This window comes from Strigops habroptila, chromosome 8 (genome assembly GCF_004027225.2).
Source record: "Strigops habroptila isolate Jane chromosome 8, bStrHab1.2.pri, whole genome shotgun sequence".
NCBI classification, from domain to species: domain Eukaryota; kingdom Metazoa; phylum Chordata; class Aves; order Psittaciformes; family Psittacidae; genus Strigops; species Strigops habroptila.
Window position 1 is genome coordinate 10157159 of NC_044284.2, and position 26167 is coordinate 10183325.

Sequence of the window (26167 nt, forward strand, 5' to 3'; positions counted from 1 at the left end):
GGGGAGAAAGGTATAGGAAATGCACATCGAATGATATAAAGGGAAAGAAACATTGCCCACCCAGCAATTCTGTAATAATCGTCCATCCTTGCAAGATCTTTATTAAACTTGCCCTCTTGACAGTGTCAACAGTCAAGATTACTTCCCAGTGCTCTGATCCCAACTATCAACCTTCAGCTAATGCAGAAGCGTACATTGCATTTTTGTATGATACTTTCCAGTGCAAATCTTCCCGTATCTTCATCTTGATGCCTTTATAAATCTTTCTTCTAGTTACTGTTTTTCCAGTTTGTGTGGTTGAGAGATACAAATCAGTCACCACGAATTGAAGTTCCCACAATTAATCCTTCTTTGGCAGGAGACTGTGGGCTTACATTATATCCATTGACTTCAGTCTTAAGCTGCAATTTTCCCACCATTTTTCGTGCAGCTTATTCAATTTGGGCAGATGATCCAAAAGAGAGGGGCTAAAATTGGCTGTGTAGCTTCTGTGAATAAAGGTACCAGAGAGTAAAACTGAGTATATAGTATTGTTAGTATACTACATAGTATATAATTTATTACCAACTGTCAGTAGTTTAGGTTTCAAGAGTCCGTTTTCTAAGGAGTATTTTGGTTTCGGTAGTAATGTTTAAGCAACTGTAGACTATTATAGCTGGAGTACCACTTATGCAGCGGCTTGTTTCTGTCATATAAGCTTCCCTTTCCTACAGAAATACCAGAATTGCCATATGCAGGAAGCCACTGGCATGTCGTATGTGGTGTGATGGTGTTCCCTGATTTCCAGCACTGGTTGGTGCCTTTGATTTCAGAGGATGAAAGGTAGTCACCTGCATCCAAAAAGTAATCTTTTTAATCCCAGGATCAAAGGTTGGGTTTTGCACAAATTTGAGAGCTTACACATTTTACGAAGCTCTTGGAGATTGTTGTTACTTTTGTTTTGCAGGGTTTACTATTATAACTGGCTAGTCTTCTCACTATGAATATGTGCTTTGAAACCACTGTTATATCTCCTGGAAATGCTGTATCTTGTTTTGTACACAGTCGTGTGGGGTTTTTTCTTGTTTGTGTGTTTTAAGTGTATTCATCCAATTTTGTATAGGCCCTTTTAGTCTTTCTCCTCTATAGTTGAAATAATGTTATATCCTCTGTATGGGTTTTTTCTTTTCACTTTTAAAAGCCTGGTTGGATGGCATGTTTGATTACTGACAAATCAAATTGGTATATATAAACTGGAATTTTGTCATTAAGGAAATATACTTACCTGTCAGTGAAAAGACTTTTTAAAACACAGTATGTGTGAATAACTTTGAACTGAGAACTTAGTACTGAAGTAGAATAGGCTTCTCAATTTCTTAGTGGACTAAGACAATTTAATTCCTCTTCACCAAGTACGCAGTAAGAACTTCATGAGAGAGGTAAAACTCAGTTTAGAAAAGGATAGAAGACTAGTAGCAACATGAGTAAGGCAGAGACCATAGGAATGGATTCCACACCTTCAATAGTATTTTATAGAAAATCTTGTATTTTAAGGATTCACTTTTCAGTAAGAGAGTTTAGCCTTTCACTAATCATAAAAACCTCTGAATTTGAATAGTGTTGGCCATTGCAGCATAGAAAAGTTGTGATGACACCATGAAATGTTTTGTGAGCGGAGTCTTTGCAGCATACTTACAGAATGTTATATCAGTTTCCCAGAAAACCAGACAGGATTGTGTTTTGGTCAGGTGGGGGAAGATGGTGCAGCCCAAAGCTAATACCTACTGCCAGATAAGTAGAAATGCTCATGTTGCTTGACAAGACTTCCAGTAAACTTTGTCATAAAAAGTGGAGGAAAGAATGAGACATTACAGTGCGTTGATAAGAGCTGTTCATCTCACTCCTTGGCACTATTGAGCTCTTGTGCACCATGGCATCCCTAGATATCAAAAGTTTGTTTCATCCTGTGCATTCCCTTGCTTCCTGCTCCCAAAGAACTGAACCGTTGCTTGTTTGGAAGATGTGTAGAAACTACTCCTGCCTTATCTGTGATACTTGTGCACACTGATCAGTAGAAATCCTAAAATGCTCAATAGATGGATGGTGCTATCTCAGTTCTAGCCATGGAAGGTAAAAGCCTTTCCATGATTCAAGAGAGACTCCGTGTCTTGTGTTGTCTTTTGTTTGCAAAAAGTCTTGTGTTTGCAACCTCTCCCTGTGGTGTCAGTTTAACAGGCAGGTTCCATGTGGCTGTGGCACCATGTACACAGTTTGTTTTACAATTCTGAACCACAACAGAATTATACAGAGTTGAAGGGAGATTTGAGTGAAGTGCATTAACAAGGAATTTTATTCATGGTATTTTTACAGTACTTTTCTCTGACAAAGTAACATGGTTATATATCATGTGGAAGCTATTTAAGGTTATTGACAGAAGTCATAAATAGATAAGAATAAAATTAGAATTGGGGCTGTTAAAAAAAGAAGTATCAAAGATCATTAGGTTACTTATCCGATGAAGGTTATAGTACCAATGAGAAGAGCAACAGATGACAGCATGCAGTGAGAGAAAGAAGTATTAATGCAGTCGAGGTGGATTGCTAAGAATAGCAGTCCACTATTCAATACTCTCAGATACTGTGAAAGTGTTTCACATAATCAAAACAAAACTTTCAATACTGGGGGAAACATTAAAGCTGCATGTACAGATGAGATCAAAGCTAATAAAATAGGTCTTCAACTGCCATATGGTAGGATTCTCTTAGGTTTCTGGTTTTATAGTAATATATTGCATTAGTAATTGTTTATTGATCCTACGGAAATTGCCATGCACAAACTTGAATTGCCATTGTTAGAACTGAGGTTGATAGTGTTACCCAGCATGGAACAGATAGCAAATAAACATTATTTCATGAAGAAGCAAAACAAATTCAAGAAATCAATATTTAAGTTGCATTGTAAAACAAAACCCCAACTAAGATATAGAGGATTGTTGTGCTGTACCTGTGCTGGTATATTTTGAAACGCTTATGTTTCTAATGTGTATTTTTCAAGGAATTAAAATATTCTCTTAATATTTGGGGTATTCAAATTTATCTTTTGTAGAGGGACTTACACTATTAATTGTTAAGCTTCTGCTATTACGATTTGAAGTTTTGGAGCCATGCAGTGAATCATTAATTCAGTTGAACTTTTTCCAAGAGCAGGGAGACTGTTAAACAATTACTGTTTGTAATGTTAATGATGTTGGGCTGGATTTTGCGGCTCTGCAGTTTGCTTAATTTTTCTGCATTTCCTCCTCTTCCATTAACAAAAGAAGATTGTGAAGTGGCAAGAAGATCATGCAGTAGCAAAAAAAAGTTCCAATGTTGACTTGTGTTACGTGGTTGGTTATTTAGACAATGTCTAGTTGCAAAGACAATAAAGTGTGAAAATTTTTGTTCTGTAAAAATATTTGGTTATAGCGGTTGAATTTAGGATCAAGTCACAAGAATTTTCATTTATTGTTGTTGTGTTGTTATATTTTCAATTCTGGTACCTTCGTACAATTAACAATGAAAAGTGAATCAGCTTCGCTGTTCAGGTAAAAATGGGGAATGGCATAATCCAGATGAAGGAATAACATAGATACAATTGCTGCTTTTGGTCCTGAGCTGCGTCACGTCTTGATTGGGCCCTTTGGAGCCCTTGGTTTTGGAAAAACTTGCTGACAGTAGCATCATGTGATGCAATTTTGCTAGCTCTGCTCTGCAGGTCCATTCCCACGCTGCTGGGACCATGTCAATAACCCGTGTTGGTCCTGAGATAAGCAATATGAAAACCACTCCTGTGTCTCTGTATAGGCATCATGATATCTGTATCCAGGTGACTCATCATAACAAGTGGAGAATTGCTAGTAGTGGCCATAGAACTGAAAGATGGGCTTCATTTTATTTTGCACACAAAATGAAAAGCTCTTGGCATCTGCAGAGATAGCATGAGTCCTACATTGCTGTCACTTCTGGATTCCACTTGCTCAGTTGTAAAGAGTAAAAAGATGGACATTTTTACTAACTCCTAGACTGATAGCATTTTACCGGACAGATGATTTTTTTACCCACTTCTTCAAGAGACAGTCTTGTTTAATGTGTTCCTGTTATTGCATTATATACTTTTTCATATGTGCTATTGAGCTGTAAGTTTAGTAGCAGAAAGACATTGATATTTTGACATAACAAAAAATGGATTGGGCTAATTTCTTTTGTTGCTTTGTTACCTTACAGGTACTGTAAGAATTGAGATGTTCAGGAATATGCAAAATGCAGAAATCATAAGGAAAATGACAGAAGAATTTGATGAGGTATAGTATGCAAATAGTTCTTTAATCGTTCTGAAATGTATTACAATATACTTTTTGTTTTAAAATAGAAATACAATGGGCAAGAAACCAGTGGATGAGCAGTGTCTCAGTATGAGAAATTGCAATGACAAGCAAAGCAGTGATTTAAACTATTGGGTGAAAAATAACAAGCCATCGTGAGTTTTAGGAAAGAATAATAATTGAAAACCAAGAAGTAATAAAATTACTTGAAAAGATAGTTCCAGTCACTCATCTTGAAAAGTCAGTGTTGTGGATTGAGTTGGCCCTGGATGCTGAAATGCTGGTGCAGAAGAGTTTGTGAATTAGCCAGTTTAAGGGCACAAGTGTACTCTCACACAAAAGCATGGAGCAAGGTCACAACCGGTGGGGTGAGAGAGCCCAGCCAGGTCTGCCCTGGCAAGAACTAGCTTGGGTCCGTGTTGGTCCTGGTCTGGATGTGTGTAGACCCTCATATTCTTTGTATGGCTTTAGGGATGTACTTGTCTGTCTGTATCCTGGGTATTAGAGAAGTTAGTAAGAGGAGGCAGGAAGAACTATAGAAAGTTTTCTCATCCCACTGACATTGGTGGTGGTATTCTGGGTTCTGAAGTTTACCTCTTGGAACTGCCAGCATACAACAAAGAACTCCAGATTCCTGAGGCAGGTTTTTTCAGCATTCTGCTCTGTTTTCTGAGTGCAAATTAATGTTTTGTTCTTCTGAAAGGGCAGTTTAAACCAAAGAGTAGTTTGACATGAAAATTACAATTTGGAACAGTATTAGAAAAAGAAATACTCTTTCCGTAGAGTAGATCTAGGCATTTTTGCTTGAAACAAGTATATTTCAATTCAGATTGGATATCTTCTGTCAAAATAAAAATGTACCTAATGGTGAATGATTTTTAGCTTTGAGATTGTTTTAACTGTGGGGTTTGGGGAGGGGGGTTATTTTTCATGTATAAAAAAATGAAATATTCTGAGTGTTCATTTTGTATAGTGAGGAAAACAACTACTGAAACACAAATTTTCTGTAGGACAGCAGTATGTTTTTCTGACCAATTCTAAATGGAATGCCAAGGCTGTGACTCAAGAAGGAAACTATAAATATGAGCACTGCTCTTTTTCAGGATTTACTTCTGCAAGTCTTCCATCTTACCCATGGCCTTGAACAAGTATTAGAATATTAACATGGAATTAAAGCATGGGGATGGAGCATGACACAAACTTTCAGTCACACAAGCCTGCCTCTACGTTTTGACCTTCAATACTTTGAAATATTTCTTTTTTATCTTTTCCCCCCACTTCCCAGGACACAAGGAAAAGAAATGAGTCTTGATGCGTATTTTGAACTATACAGAGCTAATATTGCAAGTGTAGAACGGTTATAATGAAGTCTTTCAGAAAGTGGTTTCATGCCAACAAGTTTCTTTGTTTGCTGAAGAATAATGTATTGGTTCTATTTATTATTTTCTGTTGGCTTGGAGGAAAAAGGTGGTGTTTTGCTTAGAGGCTTAGACCACAACGGGTACAACAACATTAAAATACATTAAATGGGGGGACTTTTAGTACTTCATATTTTCATTTTCTTGTTCTTCAGGACAGCGGTGATTATCCACTTACCATGCCTGGGCCACAGTGGAAGAAGTTTCGATCCAACTTCTGCGAGTTCATTGGAGTGCTCATTCGACAGTGTCAGTATAGCATCATTTATGATGAATACATGATGGACACGGTGATCTCTCTTCTGACTGGTTTGTCAGATTCCCAGGTCCGGGCTTTCAGGCACACCAGTACATTAGCTGGTAAGTAAGCTAACACAGAGAAGGGTTTTTTCAAAGAAGTTGCTACTATTTAGCCACTTCGAGATTTATTTCTAATTTTGATTGAGGCGGAATTTGACCAGCATTGAGAACTGTGAAAAGCTTGATCAAATCCGAGTACCATATATGGTATAACTATACTTAAAGTGCAGGTTTTTTGTTTGGAAAGGACTATGCTGAGGCATTTAGTGTCAGAGAATTGACACTTTTGAATCCTGTGAATCAAAAGTGGTAAGCTTATGTCTTGTATTTTGTTACTAGATGTTCATTTGTTGTATAGAATGTCTTAATAATTTTGTATTTTAGACTACAAATTTATTCTAAATAAGTGTCACAAAAATCGTATTATCAAAGAATTTCAGTCCACCAGAGAGTAAAATCTGTGCCTTCACTCTTGGGGAGCATTAGGTTTGGGAGCACTGGGCCATAGTTGTAGGTCTCCCTGTCTTCTGTCTCCAACCACACTGCACCTTTCAATACAACTGCCTACATCTAATGAAAGCACTGGGTGTCTCGTTAGTTTGAAATAGGATTTTCCAGAGTGTATTTCATCAGATCTGTATGAGATGTCTCCTGCAAGACAGATTAATTTCTCCCTGGAACTAACTCTTTTTCTCCAATTACAAATCAATACTAGGGTGGCTGGCTTGGGTATAGGTGTCTAAAGCTAGTTATGTCAGGTGATAACCTTCCTGCTCATCTCATGAGCTGAAATATTGAAGGATTCTTCTGTCTAGATTGGTCATAGATCATGCCAAGTATTTGAAGCATTTATATCTATCTTGTACTGAGGACTCCAGAGCTGGATGCAGTACTCCAGGTGGGGTCTCACCAGGGCAGAGCAGAGGGGCAGAATCACGTCCCTTGACCTGCTGGCTATGCTACTTTGAATGCAGCCCAAGATACAATTGGCCTTCTGGGCTGCAAGTGCACATTGCGAGGTCATATCCAATCTTTAATCCACCAGTACCCCCAAGTCCTTCTCCTCAGGGTCACTCTCAATCCCTTCATCCCCCAGCCTGTATTGATACCAGGGGTTGCCCTGACCCACGTCCTGGACCCTGCACTTGGCCCCGTTGAACCTCACAAGGTTCGTATGGGCCCACCTTCAAGCTTGTCTGAGTCCCTCTGGATGGCTCCCCGTCTCTCGGCTGTGTCGGCTGCTCAGCTTCCTGTCATTTGCAGTCTCGCTGATGGTGCACTCAATCCCACTATGTTGTTGATTTAAGATACTATAGGAGTACTGGTCCCATTGTGGACCCCTGAGGGACACCACTAGTCACTGGTGTCCATCCAGACATGAAGCCATTGACTGCTACCTTTGTGGATGTGACCATCCAGCCAGTTCTTCATCCACCGAACTGTCCACCCATCAAATCCGTGCCTCTCTAGTTTAAAGTTTCTTCACCATAGTCAGTAGTGGGATGGTAAAAACATGAATTATGCAAGAGTAAGTTTCCAGGTTCGGAGTTTACCTCCACAAATCATGTATTCAAAGGTGAACGCTATTTGAGTTGCAGATAACCTGCTGCGAATCTGTGCCTACTGTTTAAACTGCAGTGGAAACTGTATTCCTGTCCAGCTGATGCTATCTTCAATTCTAGGTGATCTTGGTTTGTTGTTATCTTAGATTATGGTTGATTGTTTCATAAGAGAGATATGGAGCGAGGCATGTTCTCTGGTCTCATATTGATCGTGTGGGACAGATGTTTGGAAAGTTTGAGAGGCTTGATTGACAAGACAGGAAACCACACCATACGTTAGAGACGTTACCCAAGATCTGTGCTATATGGAAAAAATAGTTGCCATCATTTGGAATGGATTATGTAGCTAGAAACTTCAAGCAAGGATAAACAAATGCAAAAACCAAGGTTCATCACAACTAGCTTTAGTTACTTAAGGCACTGATGGCTTCTGGCATTAGATACATGTTTATCTAGCACTTACATTAGGAATAGGAGCAGCCAGCATTTTCCAGGGATAATACATGCCGTTTATTTGATTGGTTGGCTTAACAAGCTAGAGAGCTTTGTTTTGATTTTGCAACTTTCCTTCAGGCTTGTTTTTGCACATGTAATTATGTTGCTGTCCTGCAGAGCACAGGTCAACATGATGCCTTGCAGTTCAGTCTTTATTAACTTTATGAAAATGTACTTTTAGAATTTCATTTATTCTTGAAGGAGTGTTTTTGAGGTCTTTGATTTCAGTTTTCCTGTGCGCTAGCCAATTTGAATGATGAAGGATTCACTATAGCAATAAACTTAAGGCAAGAAGTACATGGAGGTGCTTCTAGGATTACCAGCTTTGAGCAACAGCAACATAAGACAGAGTTACCATAAGAGTAGGTTCACTTCTCCATTTGTATGGTTGCTTTTCTACCTTAAAAAAGACACTGCTGTATATTTAGCTGGAGAGCATGTGATAGTTTGTTACATTACTTTGTTGTTTCCTCGGTATTGTAAAATGTGATATGCCATGGGAAAGCACCTTATTAATGTTTTTGTAGAAATAAATTAATAGCCAAAAAGGCATATGAACAGTATTATATCCAGCATGCGTGAAAAGCGATATAAAGGGGTGCATAAGGTTCTGGTTGTATTTTTATGCAGCTGTACACTTCGGAGCAGTGTCAGACTGAGTTTCTGAGAAACTCTGCTGTGGTCCCTTGTAAATTGCATAATCCTCAGGAGTTACTGGGTAGAGTTACCCTTAGCGTGGAGACATCTATAATGATACTTTTCAGTAGAAAAATGTGTGTAACTTCACAGTAACTGGCTTCATGATGTACACTGATCCTGTAGATTCAAATGCTTGCCTTACTGACCTTACAGACTCAAAACTTGCATGCTTTTCTGGAGAAGATGGCAAAGAACATGGCCTGGAGCTCAATGCAGTGTATGTATACACTGTTCTGGTTTTCAGATGAGCCAAGTGACCTGGGTATTGTTTGGGTGGGAAGTGCCTTTGTGTCAGGATTGAGTTGGTTATTTCCTGTGACCATGGATCCTCTGAGGAAATATTTTTTAGCTCTGACTACAGGTAAAGAGTCATATTCTGTCTTCTGCCTTTGCAGCTATGAAGCTTATGACTGCTCTTGTGAATGTTGCCTTAAACCTGAGCATTCATCAGGATAATACTCAGAGGCAGTATGAAGCTGAGAGGAACAAAATGATTGGCAAAAGAGCTAATGAAAGATTGGAGCTGCTGCTTCAGAAAAGAAAAGAGGCAAGTAAAAAGGTGTATTTTTTTTTTTTTTCCCTGTTCTGTGTGCATTCCCTCCACCATAAAGTCCACCACTGGTTTACTCCTTGGCAAATTAAGGACGTCTGGGTGCTTTACCTGGGTGCACCTTGGATTCTTTTAGGTAAAATTTTGACTCAGAATTGCTTGTCTTTGTGTGGGGATAATTACAATTATGTATTTTTATTTTAGCCCTATGATCCATAACATCATTTTATTTGGCTTTCATAATCCTTAAAAATCATGCATTAAGATCCAGAGCAAAAACAATCTCTCCTGCCCAAACTGCAAGAAAAACATTTTAAATTAAATATTAATTTCAGTGTCAGCCTGAAAGGATTTTAAAAAGCAGAATTGCTTTGTTAAAACAGCTGGAGCACAGTTCCTAATCCACATTTGTTAATCATTGCTTTGAATTTCCAGAGAAGGATGAAGTCACCAATTACGCTGATTAACTTGGTTTAGTGTCTCTGTGTCTGTGGACATCCTCTGTACTCATTCCTTCAGCTCTGGAGAGCCTTTGAAGCAATGATGCCCAGACCAGCACAGGGCACTTACACACTTACAGAATGAGCATGTGGCAAACCTTAACTTTTGATATGTATGTTCAGTCTCTCTCACACCACTACTCGCTATTAAGTAATCAAAGTGTTGCATAGCAGTAGGCCAGAGAGGAGTGATGGCGATTGAGTATGTCCTCAGACACATTGTGTTAAGCATAGTAGAGTGACCTGTATAGAAGAGATTTATTAAGATCAGATGTCATAATGGCTCTCTGTAAGAACACCTGACATACTGCTGTATATTTCCCATGTTTAAATATACTGAATTTACAGTTGTATTCTGTGCTGGCACTTTCTTAGTGGATTCTTTTGATGTAGTGCCATCATAATAAACTCTCATAAGCACATGCAAGGGCATATGTATATCTTCATGCAGTTATATAGGGACAGTACTTGAGCTAAGTGTGGCAAATTAATCTGAAGTAGAAGAGATGGAACAGTCTCGCAAGCGTTTCATTCTCAAGTCGTCTTCTACATACCTGATGTGAGAACAGTGTGTGAAGGTCTAGTGTCATCAATGAGATTTTGAACTAAACTGGATGATTTATGAAACAGTCTTCCATAAAAGAGAGGAGGTTATGTCAGTAGTAATCTGAATTTTGTGTTTGTCATACATGTCTTTTTGGCCTTCTCAAAATTCTTGCAGAGTCTATAAGAGAATGTTTCCCTAATTTTTACTTAGGTTTAAGGGTGAGTGTGTCACTTTTGCGTTGGTAAGAGCAGGAATTCCAAGGCCCAAATGGTCTCTCAAGATGCTTGAAGTTTAGCACGCAAATTCAAGTTCATGAACTAGAAAAGCTGGAATGGTAAAAGGCAATTACAGTTTTGGAGAAAATTCTTTCTTTTTTTTCCCTTTTTTCCCCTTCCAAAGAATTGTTAATTCATTACTGAATCTAAAACACGTTGGAGCTTTTAAATGCTTTTAAATGTTAGCACACAAAAGTAAAAGAGATCTCATGTGGACCTACTGAATCTCTGATTCTACTTCTAAACCAGCTCTGGATCCCTGTATGAGTTATATAGCTGATAGCTTACCATGTTTATAGCAAGCTGTAAGTTCCATGCAGAAAAAAAGACAGAGGCGGCAACCATGCTGTCCCCTTATCTGTGCCACTAAGTCTTGTATGGTGTTGCTCCATTTCACACTCAAATGTCAAAGTACACTTTTCTTCAGTATCTTAATCTTCTCATAAAGTTCAGTCTCTCCTACCTCTGTTTTGTGGTGTGCTTTAATATTAATGATTCACACCCAAAGTTCTCAGGAGCTTCCCCCTTGCCTTTCAGGGCCTCAATAGTTTTGCAGAAGTCCTCCTGAGGTTTCTTGGTTCATTCCCAACCTCATTTTACTCCACAGTTTCTGCCTCAGTTGTCTCTAGCCTCGTGTTTCTGTGGATGTTTGCCTGCTTGTAGCCTTTGAAGTCAACCAACTGAGGAGCAATTAGAAATACACACTCCCTTTTGGATTATGTATTGCAGAACAAGCATTTAGTCTGTGTGTATTTGGGTTGAGCTGATGCTGAAAATAGCGCTTCTCTCAGAAGCCGTGTCTAAAGATGTTTGTTTTGTTTATCAGACCTTTGGTGTGCATCCAACTTTTCCCTTTGTAAATAATCCCTTTTACTATGAAATTAATTTCTTTGGCAGGTGTTTGGCAGTTTAGTCAGGAGCTCTCAATGTCTTGTTTTCCCCATATGCAAAATGCAGACAGCACCTCCTTGCCTTTTAGAAACCTGAGTTTTGCAAGCTGCTTTAGATCTTATCTGGAAGATATTGTAGAAATACTTATAAACATGGCTTGAAAAATACAAACCCCTGGATGAGTGTTTTCTAGCTCATGCTGTGCAGGAAGTCAGAGGGGTGATCATAATGCTGCCTCTAGCTTTAAGATTTTTTTATCTATGTCCATAATTATACAGGTTTGATTATTTTATGCATGTATGCACTCTGTATTAGCAAGGCTTTGTTGTGGTTTTCATACTGAAAACACGGAAAAATTTACATTCACACATGGGGTATTCTGCTTTGACATTAAGAAACACCTTGATGGAAGAATGATGGCTTTGAGTGTAGTAGCAGTTCTGCTGCAAAAGCTGATTGTATGTAATTGGCGTAATCTTATTTAACATGCTCATAACACATTTTCATTTGGGTTTGGTTTGGTTTTTTGCAGTCTAAGGCCTGGATGTCAGGTGTGCTCCAATAGCAAGCACCCATACTCTGAGTCTGGAAAGCTTCCTGGTTCAGAAACTCAGTTATCGTGGGTGCTGAAGTTAAAGCAACTGACACTCATACTTAAGATTGAGAACATCTTTAAGTACTTTTCTGAAATGGAACATTGAATTTTTCAGAGGGGATACCTGATGTGTAACCAGCTTCATTTCTGCAGCCGTCATTCACTCATAGTTCTATCAGTTTAACTGAATACACGATTGCTGACATTTCTGAATATATAGTCTCTACTTGCCTAAATTTCAGTAGCAAAAAAATGGTGATAACCACTTCAAAGGACTAACTTGAAACTAAATTAATCGATGTATGTGGAGAATGTTAACTTTGTTCCATTGTTAACTTCCATTAAGGCATTGCATATATATATGCATGTGTATGCACACAATACAGGCATGTGCTGGAAAAGCAGAAATTGATGAGTCTACTAATACCATTAATTAAGTGCTGTTTCATGGTGTTCTAATGTTTCCCAAAAAGGAATTGTAGAATATCAAATTATAATAAGCAGTGATCTGTTATTTATTTTTGTGTTGGTTTTTTTTTTTTTGCAGCTACAAGAAAACCAAGATGAAATTGAAAATATGATGAACTCTATTTTTAAGGGTATATTTGTTCATAGATACCGGTAAGAAAATGCATGTTACAGTAGACTCTGCTAACAAAGTATAATCATAAATAATGTCAAGGGCAGTTTCTTTGTTGTTTTTTCTTCTGATGTAATATTCTAGATGCCACAAAAGCAGTTTCAAAACCACTGAAGTTACAGAAGAAAGTGTAACCCTTATTAATTGCATACTAGAGCAGCCCACATAACTTCATTGTATTTCAGTAAAACAGCTTTAAAGAGTTGTGGGAGTCATGGGTTTTCCAAGGTGGGAGCACAACATGACATATCCTAAAAATAATCAAATGATCACCGCATATTGTAAGTGGGCAATTTTGGTTGCTGAGTACCTCTACTTTGCATTTCCTTTTGTATGTCTTAGGTGTAAACAGCAAATTACTGATGTTTCCACCATACATACTTTGGCCACAGCTACAGCTTTACTTTAGGCTTTTTCCTTCCTAAATTGCATAAAGGCAATCAAAAGCTTTAATTCCAGGTAACATGGATTTTTTTGTTTTTAATTGTTTTGGAAGTTTGCATCGAAACTATTAAAAAGTAATTGTAGTGTTAGTACATCAAAAGGGGTGGTTTTAACAGTTGATATGCTATGTCTTGTGAATACCAAACTGCAGTAGGTTATATCCATGTGTGTCTGTGACAGTGCACAAGCATGCAGTAGATTTGGACTGGTACGTGCTATTTTGGAGTATGGTTGATCGGAGAAAAGTAATCTATTTTAAAATAGAGTTAGGGTGGTTTTGCATCATAAGATACCTCATAGTGTCTGCAGCATCTTGGTGCAACCTGTTCTTTAAATGTTAATTGACTTACTGAAGTGAGAAGATAAAATTCAAAGATAATAAACAATGCAATTGACCTTTCAGTTATAAATTGTTTTAAAACTTTATAAGTTATGAAATCTTTTCAACAAATGGCATAAAACAAGAGAGGGTATATGAGAAGAGGGACGAATAGTTCAGTTGGGCAGAGGGATTATTGTAAATACAGAGAAAAGCATGCAGGAAACCTGGAAGGGGCTCGTGTTAAGAAATATGTGAGCGTGAACAACACGGGATCTAAAGTGTGTCTTCAGTACCCAAGCATGATACTTGAAAGTAAGTTTATAGTTTATGGTCAGTAAGCCTTGAACTACGTGGCCACAGAAGGATGGGTATGCAGTCAACAGATAATTTCGGATCTTAGCTCAGTATAGCACTCACTATTTTGCTATGAAAGCAGCCTTATGGCATGTAGGTAATACTCATAGGGACAGCTGAGTATTTTTACAGGTAAGTTGAAGAAACTAAATGTGAAGAGTGTTTCCATTTTTGTCCCTTCAGAATTTGATGTATTGTATCAAACAAGAAGTCGCTTTAAAATATCTTCCTAGTAGCTCATGCGCTTGTGTGGGGTTGGAAAAAGACTCTGCCTTTTGATGGTCTGTACGCTGGTTTGTTGCGTGGGTTGGGGTTTGGTTTGGTTTGTTTTTTTTTTTTCTTTTTAAATTCTCCTTTTGTAACCAGGATTTCTTTTCATGCCTCCCCTTACCATTATAAAGGCCTGATTTTGCTGATGCTGCTGTAACAAAGGAGAGGCCAAATAAATAAACTCTGTTTATCTGTGCCCTGAAAAAAGATGCCCATGCTGATACTGTTAGACCACTGAAGAATTTGCTCGAATCAGTCAAGCAGCCGGTGTGCTCTGAGCAGGGCGGGTGGCACCGCTTCTGCCACTATCTACAGAGGCTCAGAAGAAGTAACTGCTTGCAAGTCTGCCACCAAGAGCCACTTTTGTGAGGAGTTATCTCCTCTCTGGCTTCCTTAACTTCTGTGAAGCTCCTAAGAGAGTCTGTTACAACTTAAACCTGAATATGAGTAATCCGTAGGCAGCAGAGAACATAGATTCAAATTTCTGCAGCCACAGCTATGCAAGAACATACAGGGGGAAAAAATACCTGTATTAAAACCAACTAATTGAAGTGAAAACCAGGGCTGCAGGGAGTAAAAAGGAAAGGATTTCAGACTTCTCTCTGCTTCCATAATGTTTCTTAAGCATTCCTTCTCTCAAATAGTTCATATGATTTATTTAGTTGATGTCATTTTACAGTCCTTAAAGCATGCGCAAGTGGTAATGATTTCAAAGGAACATCTTTTTAATTATTCCCAGAGTATAAATGCCTTTCCATAATACGATTCAGACTCTGCCACAGTGATTCATGCTTAGTGACCTTTGTAACTTAAATAGCAAGTCTTTAATCTAAATAAAAAGCCCTCCAGAAGTGTTTCATTCAGAATGTAGCTGTCTTCTGAAGTAAGCTGGTGTTGCAGTGAGGTTGCATCTTCTTTCTATAGATTGGCTTCTAATTTACTAAAAGATTTCAATGCTCACTTCTCACATAAAAGATTTGCAGAAATAACTAAACAATTTTCTAGGTGTAATGTTAGTCTAGTGACCAAATCTAGCAAATTTGGTCAAAATTTGAGATATTCTTAATCAACATGCAGGAGATGTACCTACCTCATTGCATATTTCCTCATCGCTTTCCTGAATAATTTTTTCTGACTATTTTTGTGTGGCTTCGTGATGTATTTGTTTGTCAATTGGTTATTTTTTTACCATTTCTAAAACTGAGAGTTAGCATCAAAGAGGAGAGGTAAGAGTAAGTTCAGCTAGAGTCAAGTTGCTGAGCTCAGCAACTCATGTTGGTCAGTAAAGCAGCAAAGATGGTGACTCTGGTAAACAGGACTGCAGAGCCTTGAGGGTAATCAGACTCTGGAATGGGTTGTCCAGAGAGGCTGTGGAATATCAGTCCTTGGAAATTACCAGAAACTGACTGTATGAGGCAAGTGTAGGAAGTTTGGATTGGTGACGCTCAAAATAATCAAGTTTGTGTCTGTATGAGTAATACCTTTGGTATGTAGTAATTAGATACTATATACTGGTAGTTCAGGGATCTTCTTAAAAGTAACTTTTTTTTTGTGTGTCTGAAATTAAACAAGATGAAAATTGCTATTTAAAAAAAAAGGGACAGGCTTATTTCTACATTTCAGTTGCATCTGCATAGCAGGGATTATTTTGAATCTGAGATTATTGGCATTTAGCTTCTCAGATGTAACAAGTTGCCTCTGTGGGCAGCCTGTGCCAGGATTTTACCACCCTCATTGTAAAGAATGTTTTCTTCACATCCAGCCTGAATCTCCCTCTTTTAGTTTAAAACCATCACCCCTCGTCCTGTCGCAACAGGCTCTGCTAAAAAGTCTCTCCCCATCTTTCTTATAGGCCCCTTTTAAGAACTGAAAGGCCTCAGTAAGGTCTCCCCAGAGTCTTCTCTTCTCCAGGCTGAACAACCCCAACTCTATCAGCCTTTCCTCATAGGAGAGGCACTCCATCCGTCTGATCAGGTCAGGCAGGACTTGCCCCTGGTGAAGCTGTGCTGGCTGTCTTGAATCACCTCCCTATCCTCCATGTGCCTTAGCAGAGCTCCTAGAAGGAGCTCCTAGAAGCTTCTATAGAAGGATCCGTTCCATGATCTTCCCAGGCGCAGAGGTGAGGCGGATAGCTCAGGAGTTCCTAGGGTCCTTTCTGCCCTTTTAAAAATGGGTGTGATATTGCCCTTTTTCCAGTCACCATTCCAGTGTTCATCACTCTCAACTGTCATTTGAGGTGTCACAATTTTGTTTCTGCTACTTCCCCCCTTCTGACTTAGCAGTGTGTGTGCAGACACAATTCTCTTTCAGAGGGTAAGATTCAGGGAATTCTTATTTAAGTCCTACTTCATAATATCTTTTTGTTTTGAATGCCCAGAGAGCTATTCCTCCAGCTATGAATGTTCAGCAAACAGAACTGCTACAGTTTTAACTTCTGCCAGGCCTGAATGGGGATCCTCAGACTGATGGACACAATGATTTTGTGAATTTATGCAGTTCAGTGAGCCTGCCCCAAGATACTACTTTTGGCAGCACTGAAAAGGTAAAATTTACCAAATCTAGATGTCATCTTTACAGCGAAGATGGTTCTGTCTCCTTTCAAGGTGCTTCTTTCCTTCCTACTGAGTAAATAGGATGATGGTGACAAGTTATATGTGAGTTCCACTCTGGGAAACAAGTGTTGCAGGAAGAAAAGGGAGAGGGAATGTTGATGGAAGTCTGGGAGGGAAGCAGGTAAGACACTGAGACAAGCAAAAACTGATCAGCACAGGGAAATGAAAATGCAAACAAAACCATAGAAAAATCCTTTTCCCTCACCTCTAAATGCTATCCTAAAGAGGTGAAGCATATGTCTTAAGTGACAAAAAAATGCATTATTTTTTTATCTAAGTTTAAAAAACCATATAGAAATTACTGAGTTTGTCACTGATAGGTAGAGAAGGGCAGAAGGTTACATCTTTGTACTTAAATGAGTTTGACCTTAATATTAGTTTTAAAAGTACACACTGCTCTCTTTCCTACAAAGCCACGTATCATACTTCATATAAGCAAAGGTGTCGGTATCGTAACTCTTTGAGAAACACTGGATTTAGAGATATGTAGAGCTACATCTTGAAATTCAAATCATGCCTTCAAACAATTCAATTCCTTGGTCTCGTAATTACGTTGGATAATCAGCTTAGTAACATGTTATTGAAATAGCTATTTAAATAGCACTCTCTGTAGAATTACTTAGAATGGTAGTGCTGCTTATCAGCCCCTCCCAGGAGTGGGATATGCACTGAGCATTCACCAGATTTTTTGGAAGTGGACTTTGCACTCTTATTTTTCTTACCATTCTTTCCTTATGGGGTCGTAAATCAGCTCCAGAAATGAGAGAGTCATGGAAAAAAGTAGAAGAGACATTTTGTCCAGTTCTTCTTACAACTACATCTTCATAATTTTTAGAAACAGCAGCCCAAGAGGCAGGCATAGTTTGGTCCAACTGAGAATGGTATATTATTGTAGTGCTGCGCCATTTCATGTCCTTTGGCTGGGAATTTGACATTCCACCTCAAAAAATGCCAAAGGCAGATGAGCAACCATCGTTACTGTCTTTGTTAGAAAGTTTTTTCATAGGCTAGCTCTTATCCCAACTCGTTAATGGAACATCTTATCTTTTATTTCTGTTCATACCCAATTTGCTTGTTGAGTAATACTGTGTTCTGCTGAAGGTTATCTGTAGTTCTCTCCATCTTAAGAGCAAGGTGTGAGAAGCAACAGCTCCAGTGGTTATATTAGACAAGCAAACATGAAATAAGCATATAGTCAGGCATCCTTTAGGAACTTCCAAGAAGTCTTGAAGCAGTTACTGCTCTGCTTGTAATCTCCATCTCTTGCCTTGGATGTTTTACCTCAACACTGGTAATGCTTTAAGGATTTAAGCATCCGTTTCAGTGCAGATCAGCCAGATTAGCTTAAATTCCCTTCAGTTTTGGTCTTGATTAACCTGCCTGAGTTTGTGATCAAACAGTTGCCAGGAGTTACAACCGGCAACCACTCCAGGAAGACCCTTAGGAGCGTACTGGTCTCCACCTGACACATCCCAGCTATCCATTATGGATTGTATGTTTCAGAGTCAATGTTTTTGGCCTTAATCAAAATCCTTGAGTGTAATTTAGTGTGAAATACATGCTAAAGTGGCACTTTCAATTATTATTTGTCTGAAACGGAACTAGTAAAACCTATTTCTTGACACTGTTTGCTATGGTTTGTCCTAAGTTTTATAGGCCTGCCTTGTCAACCCCAAATTTTAAAAGGAACCAGTGAATTTCTTGTTCCCCTTTAGTCAAATGTCTTTACTAAGTTGCATCATCAGAGGCCTCTTTACTAAAAGTAGGAATATAGGTTGTGGATTTGGCTGGGAATAGTTTGCTATGTGTTTCCCATTTACTGCATAAGACATTTCTTTGCAGTTTGTGCTGAAAAGAAGGTTAAGTATATTTTATGTCTAATATTTGTAGATCCAGCATTAGTTTTAGTTTCTGTGCTGGACTAGATTCTGTTCTTTCTAGAAGAATTTGACAAGTAGTACAAACTCACGTCACTAATTTATAATGATGATATTTAATAATGTGCTAATTAGTCTGAAAGTACTTCCAGTGTTGGTATGATTTGTGTTTGTGTGTTCTTATGTTATCCATAAATAGTGTATGTTTTTAAAAAACTAAACAATTCATAGTGACTGTGACAAGCTAAAATACATGTAAGTGTGTAAAAGTTAAAAGAATTGTAGTTTAATAACAAGTGATTGATCATGTGTATAACAAAGGGATAAAGGCTTTTGGGCTGGGCCATGTTTAATACAGCATCATACAGGTGTGGAATCTGTGTTAATGATTCCTGCAAGAAGACGAGTGATTCTTATTGGTAATCCAGTTACCTGGAAGATGATGGTGGAGCGGGAAATTGGTGTCTCTCGCATTCTTGTGCCTCTCCAGCAACTCGAGTCTGTTTGCTAGTCTCACATTCCTTATGCATGATTCTTTCGCATTTTCAATTACACTGAAGATGTTAAATTTTTATTGTACTAAATCTTGTAATTAGTTGAAGAGCTTTATTCTTTTTTATTTATTTATTTATTCTCTCTATTGTAAATAGCAGCTCGTAGTGAGTGTTTGCCCATAGCGCCTAGGGAAGCCTGAGAAGCTTTTGTATCGAGAATCAGTTGTTCATTGTCTGCCTAGGGAGAAGCTTGAATGCATTCTTACAGGAAAGAGAAGTTTTCCTGATTTTTGGCTGGCTGTACTGCATGATTAAAATAGCTGTTGACACTTGGGTTCTTTTTGGGATTGCCATTAAATCCTTCCAAAAGTTAGTAAATTTATAAGGTGACGAAATAATCTACTTGGATGTGAAGACTCAGACTGTCATCCCCTAGTGGAAACGTCTTCATGGCTACTTTATGCTGCTGCATATGTAGCTCACCCTTTTTTCCCCTCTTGATTCATACTTATCAATCTTTTAGGTTGGTCTTTGAGTCTTGCATTCTGATTCCTTCCACCTATATTTTGTTTTTAAAATAGTTTAAAAATAATTCCCTATAAGAGAATTGCTAATCTAGTTTCGTGTGAAGTAATATATAATTAGACTTATATATGTGAATATGTTAATAGTTTTAATTAAAATTTGTCTTCATTGTAGCTGCATTCCCCACAATGAATACAGTTTTTATAGTGCAAACCCTTGTATGCGATCTTTTAGCACATTCCTTACGGTATCTAAAACCTGTTTGAGAACTTCCTAATAGAAACAGCTTATTTAATGCCCTACTCTTCTTGTAATGCAGCTTGTCTACACTGTGGATTGACAATTGGTTTTAAGGTTTATAACCTTAAAGCCTTCAGGGATTTTGACAGACCAGTTTTAATGATTGTGTTTGGAAGTTGATAGACTCAGTGTGCTTCGCATAGGCAAAGAGAGGCAATGGTATTGGTTTGATGGCATTCCTGCAGAGTTTCCCCTCACGTTCATACATTAGCTTTAAATAAATGTTTTATGCTGTTGCATCAGTAGTTTCCTCCCTGTAATTTGAAATTGAATGAGAATAACAGAGACTTGATCATGGAAGTTTCTAGTCACCTGTGATACTGCGATTGATTGTTGTGTTTAGGTCAGAAATGTGTTTTTCACCTTGGTGGCTGGACGGTAGAGTAAATATACAGTAGAGTGGCACCTATTGAGGTGGACCAGTCTGGAGGCTGGAAGTACATAGGCAGTTACAGTATGGAGTAGTCATGGTTTTGTTATACTGTTTTGTGTGTATGAACTTATGCAGTATCTTGAACATAATAGTGAGTGCATTTTATTTACATTTTATAAAATTGAAGACTTTAGGAAAAATACAGTTTCTCTTTATTTTGCAATTATTCTCTTGCTTGAACCAGGGAATTTGTTGGTTTTTATTTTTTCTTCCCCATGAATTAGATTTCATTTTGGGGCTCTCTTGGTCTATTTTAGAATTAAATTGATGTTATTATTTTTCCAAGACGATTTTTTAATAAAAATACAGAACAAGAGTCTCAATTATAAGCAAGGCCACTGTTTGCAAAGCACAAGACATTCCCTTCTTCTGTACAGTGGCTCTTTATGCTTCTCTTTTATTACAGCTGAAATTTTGAACTGTGAAGCAGTGCCAGCTGGAGTGGCACAAGTGATTTCTCATAGTAACAGATGTCTTGGAGATGAAATTCCTGAAGGGCCAGATGGCCCCAATCTCTTTTCCTGTTGTTTAGCCGTCATTCATTATTAGTAAATATGCCATGCTCTATGTCAGTTAGGCAGGAAAGTGCCAATCAGATTGAAATAATTTCCATCCCTGATCTCTTTAGGTGATCTCTCCAGACAGTTTCCTGCTGTCCCTCCTCAATAAGCAGCTGATAAGTCTGCCTAAGACATGTCTTTGCCTCTTCCATCACTTGCCACAGTCAGAATGTAGAAAAAAAGCAAGAAAACTGGAAGAAACCAATGTTGAAATGTGAACATTCTCTTGGTTTTGTTAAGGGGCTTTCATGCGGTGCATGAAACAAGATCTGCTTAGGTACCAAATTCCATTCTGCCCCTCTGGCAGGCTGCTTTGGTTAAACCAAAGCACATGTTCCACTTGGCAATTGTTCTACGCCTCTAGCTGGAGAGAGTCAAGCCTGCTGAGCAAATGTCAGTGATGATGCTTCAGAAATTACTGTATAGAGGAGGTTTGTAGCTTCAATTCATAATTCTGTTTGAAAAGATAGAGGTAAAAGATGGAGTAATAGACTAAGAAGCAAACTAGGGTAAGACTTTTTAAGATAATGGAAATATTGTATCTGAATGTAGAAATATTGACATTGTTAGATAGATTTAGGACATAAAAGAACAGAAAATCAGTGATATGGCAGTAAGATCAGTGACAAGCCTTACATAGTGAGGTTCATCAAAAGTAAAAGTAAAATATAGCTAGGGCAGTGGAAATGAGAATTGGTATGTATCTGTAATCTGGTTAATACTTTATCTTTTCTCTTTTTCTTTATTAGTGATGCTATTGCTGAAATTAGAGCTGTCTGTATTGAAGAAATTGGTGTCTGGATGAAAATGTACAGTGATGCCTTCCTGAATGATAGTTATTTAAAATATGTTGGTTGGACACTACATGACAGGGTAAGTATTGTATGTTCCTGTACATAGTAGAGTGCACTGTGAATAGCTGGTGTTCTACTACCTAAGACATGTTTAATATATCATCTTTGATTTATAAAGACATTGTTCTTTTTTCTTGCCTTTTATTTATCTTTCAGCTAGCCTATTTTAAGGTCTTTGCTTAAATTGGGATACAGTACTCCCAAACTGCATACTTGGTTCATATGCCTTTTGTGTTTTCAGTGTCCATTAGAATATCTCAATAGAAGTGTTCCCATGGTGCTTTTCTTCTGATTACAAGGGAATGAAAAGTCTTCTCAGATCACACCTGAGAATCTTTGTGTCTGAAACAGTATGGAATAGAGACTTCCAGATGTGTCTTCCATTTACATTGCCAATAGTTGAAGAGAACGTCTCTGGCTCCCCAACAGACATCACTGGCTCCACAGCCAGTGGAGTTCTCATCAATTAATTTTCCCCTGAAGAATCTCCTCAACGTTCTCTTTAGCTTTTTCTTCAAAAAATTGCTGAAACACCAGGTGGAAGCCAGAAGATCTGTATCCAGAGGTTCTTTCCTATATCACCAGAGTTGTTAGTACTGATGGTATACACAACATGCCTCTGCTGGGTGGCAACAGGCCTAAGTACCACTCAGTTCCTGCAGGAAGAGTAGCCCATTCCTAATACTAATAGAAGAGAACTTTGGACTTCTGACTGCATGACAGTTTTATACATGAGGCAGCAACTGGGACTAGGTGTCCTCCCGCTCTCACCAAAATCACTAGAAACATTTATTTTAATCTAAAAATTTTGCTGACATTATCCAAGGAAAACAGATGAGGCCTACCTGTACTGTTGACATGCTCATTAAGTTCTAGCATCCTTTATTCAGACTATTGTTTTTTTCTAGGAGCACTGCTGGACAAAATTGAAAGTTTGCAGGTTCATTCTGATGACTTGCATAACTATCAGTTAACAGCTGATTCTTTAAAAAGATTATTTCTTCAGTAACTTGGGACAGCATATTAACATTGAGGATAGGACTCGGCCACTCTTTTGCTCAAGTCTGAACAACAGCAGTTAGAAAGTTAGCTTTCCTAATGAAAGAAGTTAGTGGTTCTTTTGCTTTAGCATCCTAACCTTGATTTGGATCAGCAATTTACTTGTTGAGAATATCCTGTAAGCTTTAGAAACTAGATATATTACGTCTTTCCTCTCTAAACCTGTAGTTCTCAAACTTTTTACTTTACAAACTTTTACATTATGTCCCATTATTACAAAACTTGATTAGGAGGAAAACCCTGTCTTCTGCTGCATGCCGCAATGACCACTCTTTACTGTAGAGAAGCTAAACTTGCTATCGTTAAAGCTTAGACATGGAAACTTGGTCATCACAGTGCTTTGAGAGGCAGAGCTGCTGCTCCATCTGTATACTTTATTTTCGGCACTGGTGTGCCTTACTAGTAGGCATGCTTCAGGCTTTATTTTACTAGGGCTTTTAATGAAAATAAATTGCCTCTTGAATAATTACAGTGAATCTTTCGGAGCACATTCTAATCCTTGCAGAACACTTCCACAAAGTACCACTTCCAATGGGAGAGCAGAATCTAGCAGGGTTGCACTTCACAGCTCTCAGTCCCCTTCTAGTATCTGTGAAGTCCAGCCATTTCTCACATAACTCCCTTTACCCATCTGTGAAATCCAGCCATTCCTCACGGTGCTGTCTGTGCCTGGTGTCAGCTTCTCATACTCTTCTCTGTCACATCCAGCAATTTCTCATGTCTAATAGTTTCTCACATCCTCTTCAGTTAGCTTAACCTCAGACCAGTGTCTACTCATCTGCCTGCAGCCTTAACATATATTAATGCCTTAGCTTTTTTTAAATTAACTTGTTCTTTCATATTAGATAAATTTGAACTTACAGTGTTACTGTAAAAAAGAAATGGTTTTCCATCTGGACCAGACACAGAAGAATTCTATCAGGCTACTCTCCTGCTTCTTCTTGCTTTGTAATATTTGTAATTGTAGATCTCAGAAATGGGTTGCAGTTTGAAGTCTTTGAATTGTTAGCTAATCCGCTGTACATAATATGTGGTATTTTTTGTTGATGTAGTATATGTTTAGCGTATAGAGTGTGGCAGGTTGTAAGTAAAATAAGAGAAGACCCAAGTGGCAGGTGAGCCGTGTGTCAAAAGGGTGGAACCAGAGAGATTGGAGAGAGACATTTGGGAAGGCACAGAAAGGAGGAAGGAAGTGCAAGGGGAAGAATATATTGAAAAAAGATGGAGTAAGAACCTATTAAAAATGCCAACCCTCCAAGTGTACAATATCCCTGATCAATGTTGGTTTCATTGGCACTTCCTGAAAAACCTGCCAGCTGGTACCCAAGTTTCTTGATTTTGTTTAGCTTTGATCAGGAGATAATTTTTTCTGTGATCGGTACATAAAATATTAGGAAAAGATGAAGGCTGAGGCAATACTCATAAGGTGTTTCAATTTAATATGAACAGAAGTCACTCCAAAATGATTCAGTTCTCTGGAAGCTTGATACTACAAAAAAGAGAGGAGACAGCAGTGCAAGAGAGATTCATGAGCAGTTTCATATTCCACTTTGGAAGACATACAAATTAAAGCACAGGGAGGACACGGTTCTTACACTTCTTTGTAGTAGCTTCAGTGTAGTCTTTCAGAGGTAGGATACAGAAGTTTAGTTCTCTAATTTGGGAAATCTGTGTATTTCGTATGTTAATCTTGTCTCTTTCCCAAATTTCAGATTAATGTTTGTAGAGCTTTTCGGGTTTTTTATAGTTTACTTTCTCATTTGAATATGGGTTTCTAATTCTGCCTTTCTCTCCTTTTAAGCTTCTTTTTCATTCCTGTGGATCTGGGAGCTTGAATTAAAAATGTATCAAACTATAATATAATTCTATAAAAACCCTTCTTTAAAAAAGGAAAAAGAAAATTGTGTTAGACTGTCCAGTCTTAATTTTCATCTGCCTCATTCATGCATGGAACTGTTTTGAAGCTGTAATTGTGTCCCTAGATGCCTAGGCAATCATGGCTCTTAAACCAGTTCCTAATACATAAGGAAATACCTTTTCCTTCTTTTCATGCCTCTACTTTACTTATTGTCTATTTCTGTGAAAGGAATGAACCCAGAGTCCTCTGGAACAGATGGTGCTTGAATACTTCATTGTGATGGCATCTTTACTTAAAAGGATGAAAAAAGAGAACTTGCCTTTATTAAGATTATATAGAAACTGAAATTGTGTTTTTTCCAGACTTCTGAATGTTTATATTATCTCCTTGTACCTAATTTCCTAGGGTTTGGGAAAGCTTTAGAAAATGCAGAAATGCATCAGATGATACACAGTATCTTCAGAAATGGCATTAGTGGGCATGTGCAGACAGAACACAACTGCTTGCTCCTGCCAGGAATACTCCTGCTGTAGGTACTCATGTGCTGCAGGACATTTTCATCTGTTTCTCTCTGGTAGTGCAACTGTTTCTGTCATTAGGCAGGAGATTACTTCCAAATACACTGCCCTAGAGCATCAAAATGAAACACAGTATCATGGACATACCATAAATGGTGGGATTGAAGAAACCTACTAGTTCAGGTCATTTTGTACGCAAGAGAACAAAAAACCCCAGGGCGGACTGCAGAAATCTGGTAGGGCAAAGACCTGAGCAAACGACTTGCCTATTATTAAAACCTGGTAATTTTTTTAAAAGAGCAGAATACCCTTAGCCACAAAAAAAAGAACCTTTAATTACCATTTCTGCAGCTGTGGTATCCCTGGATCTTAAAAGAGGTCTGGATCTCTCTGGGAGATGGCAGACTAATGCTCTAAACTGTCAACTGTATGGACCATTGATAAGAATCTAAGGTGGCTTGATCTAAGGCTATAGGTCACTGTGAGACTCACACAAGAGTTACAGATTCTTGGTTCAAGCCCTGCGATTAGCATGTCAAAAATGTGGAACTGGTGAGCTTCCCTCGGGATGGATTCTTTTCCACAGGTCTGCCATATTAAAGAGAATTTTGAGTAGAGCATGACTCTCCCAGACAAGTGTAGACTGCCCCACGCTGCTGGCATGAAAGGTGTCGGTGTTTCTTTTTGCTTCATTAGCAGCAGTAACAGTTTTTTGCTTGAAACTCGAAAGTGTCTCAACTTGGAACTTAAAAAAAATAGGGAAAATGTGAGAACTATTTGTCATTAAACAGAGTTGATAAATTCGATGGTTTTGGCTTAGGTTCTAATTTCAAATTGTACATAAAAGCGTTAGCAGTGAAGTATTAATGTGATGCA

At 38.2% G+C, this 26167-nt stretch overlaps 1 protein-coding gene across 5 annotated transcripts in view; it reads left to right on the forward strand.

The window, feature by feature from the left end:
- STAG1 (stromal antigen 1) overlaps nt 1-26167 on the forward strand; it is a 190526-nt gene that overhangs the window by 95397 nt on the left and 68962 nt on the right. For all 5 annotated transcript variants that reach the window (XM_030494156.1, XM_030494152.1, XM_030494155.1 and 2 more), the window contains exons 6-10: nt 4242-4318; nt 5913-6117; nt 9209-9360; nt 12719-12792; nt 21752-21875. In XM_030494156.1, coding sequence (XP_030350016.1) covers nt 4242-4318; nt 5913-6117; nt 9209-9360; nt 12719-12792; nt 21752-21875 — 632 coding nt within the window. The remainder of the gene's footprint in view (nt 1-4241; nt 4319-5912; nt 6118-9208; nt 9361-12718; nt 12793-21751; nt 21876-26167) is intronic.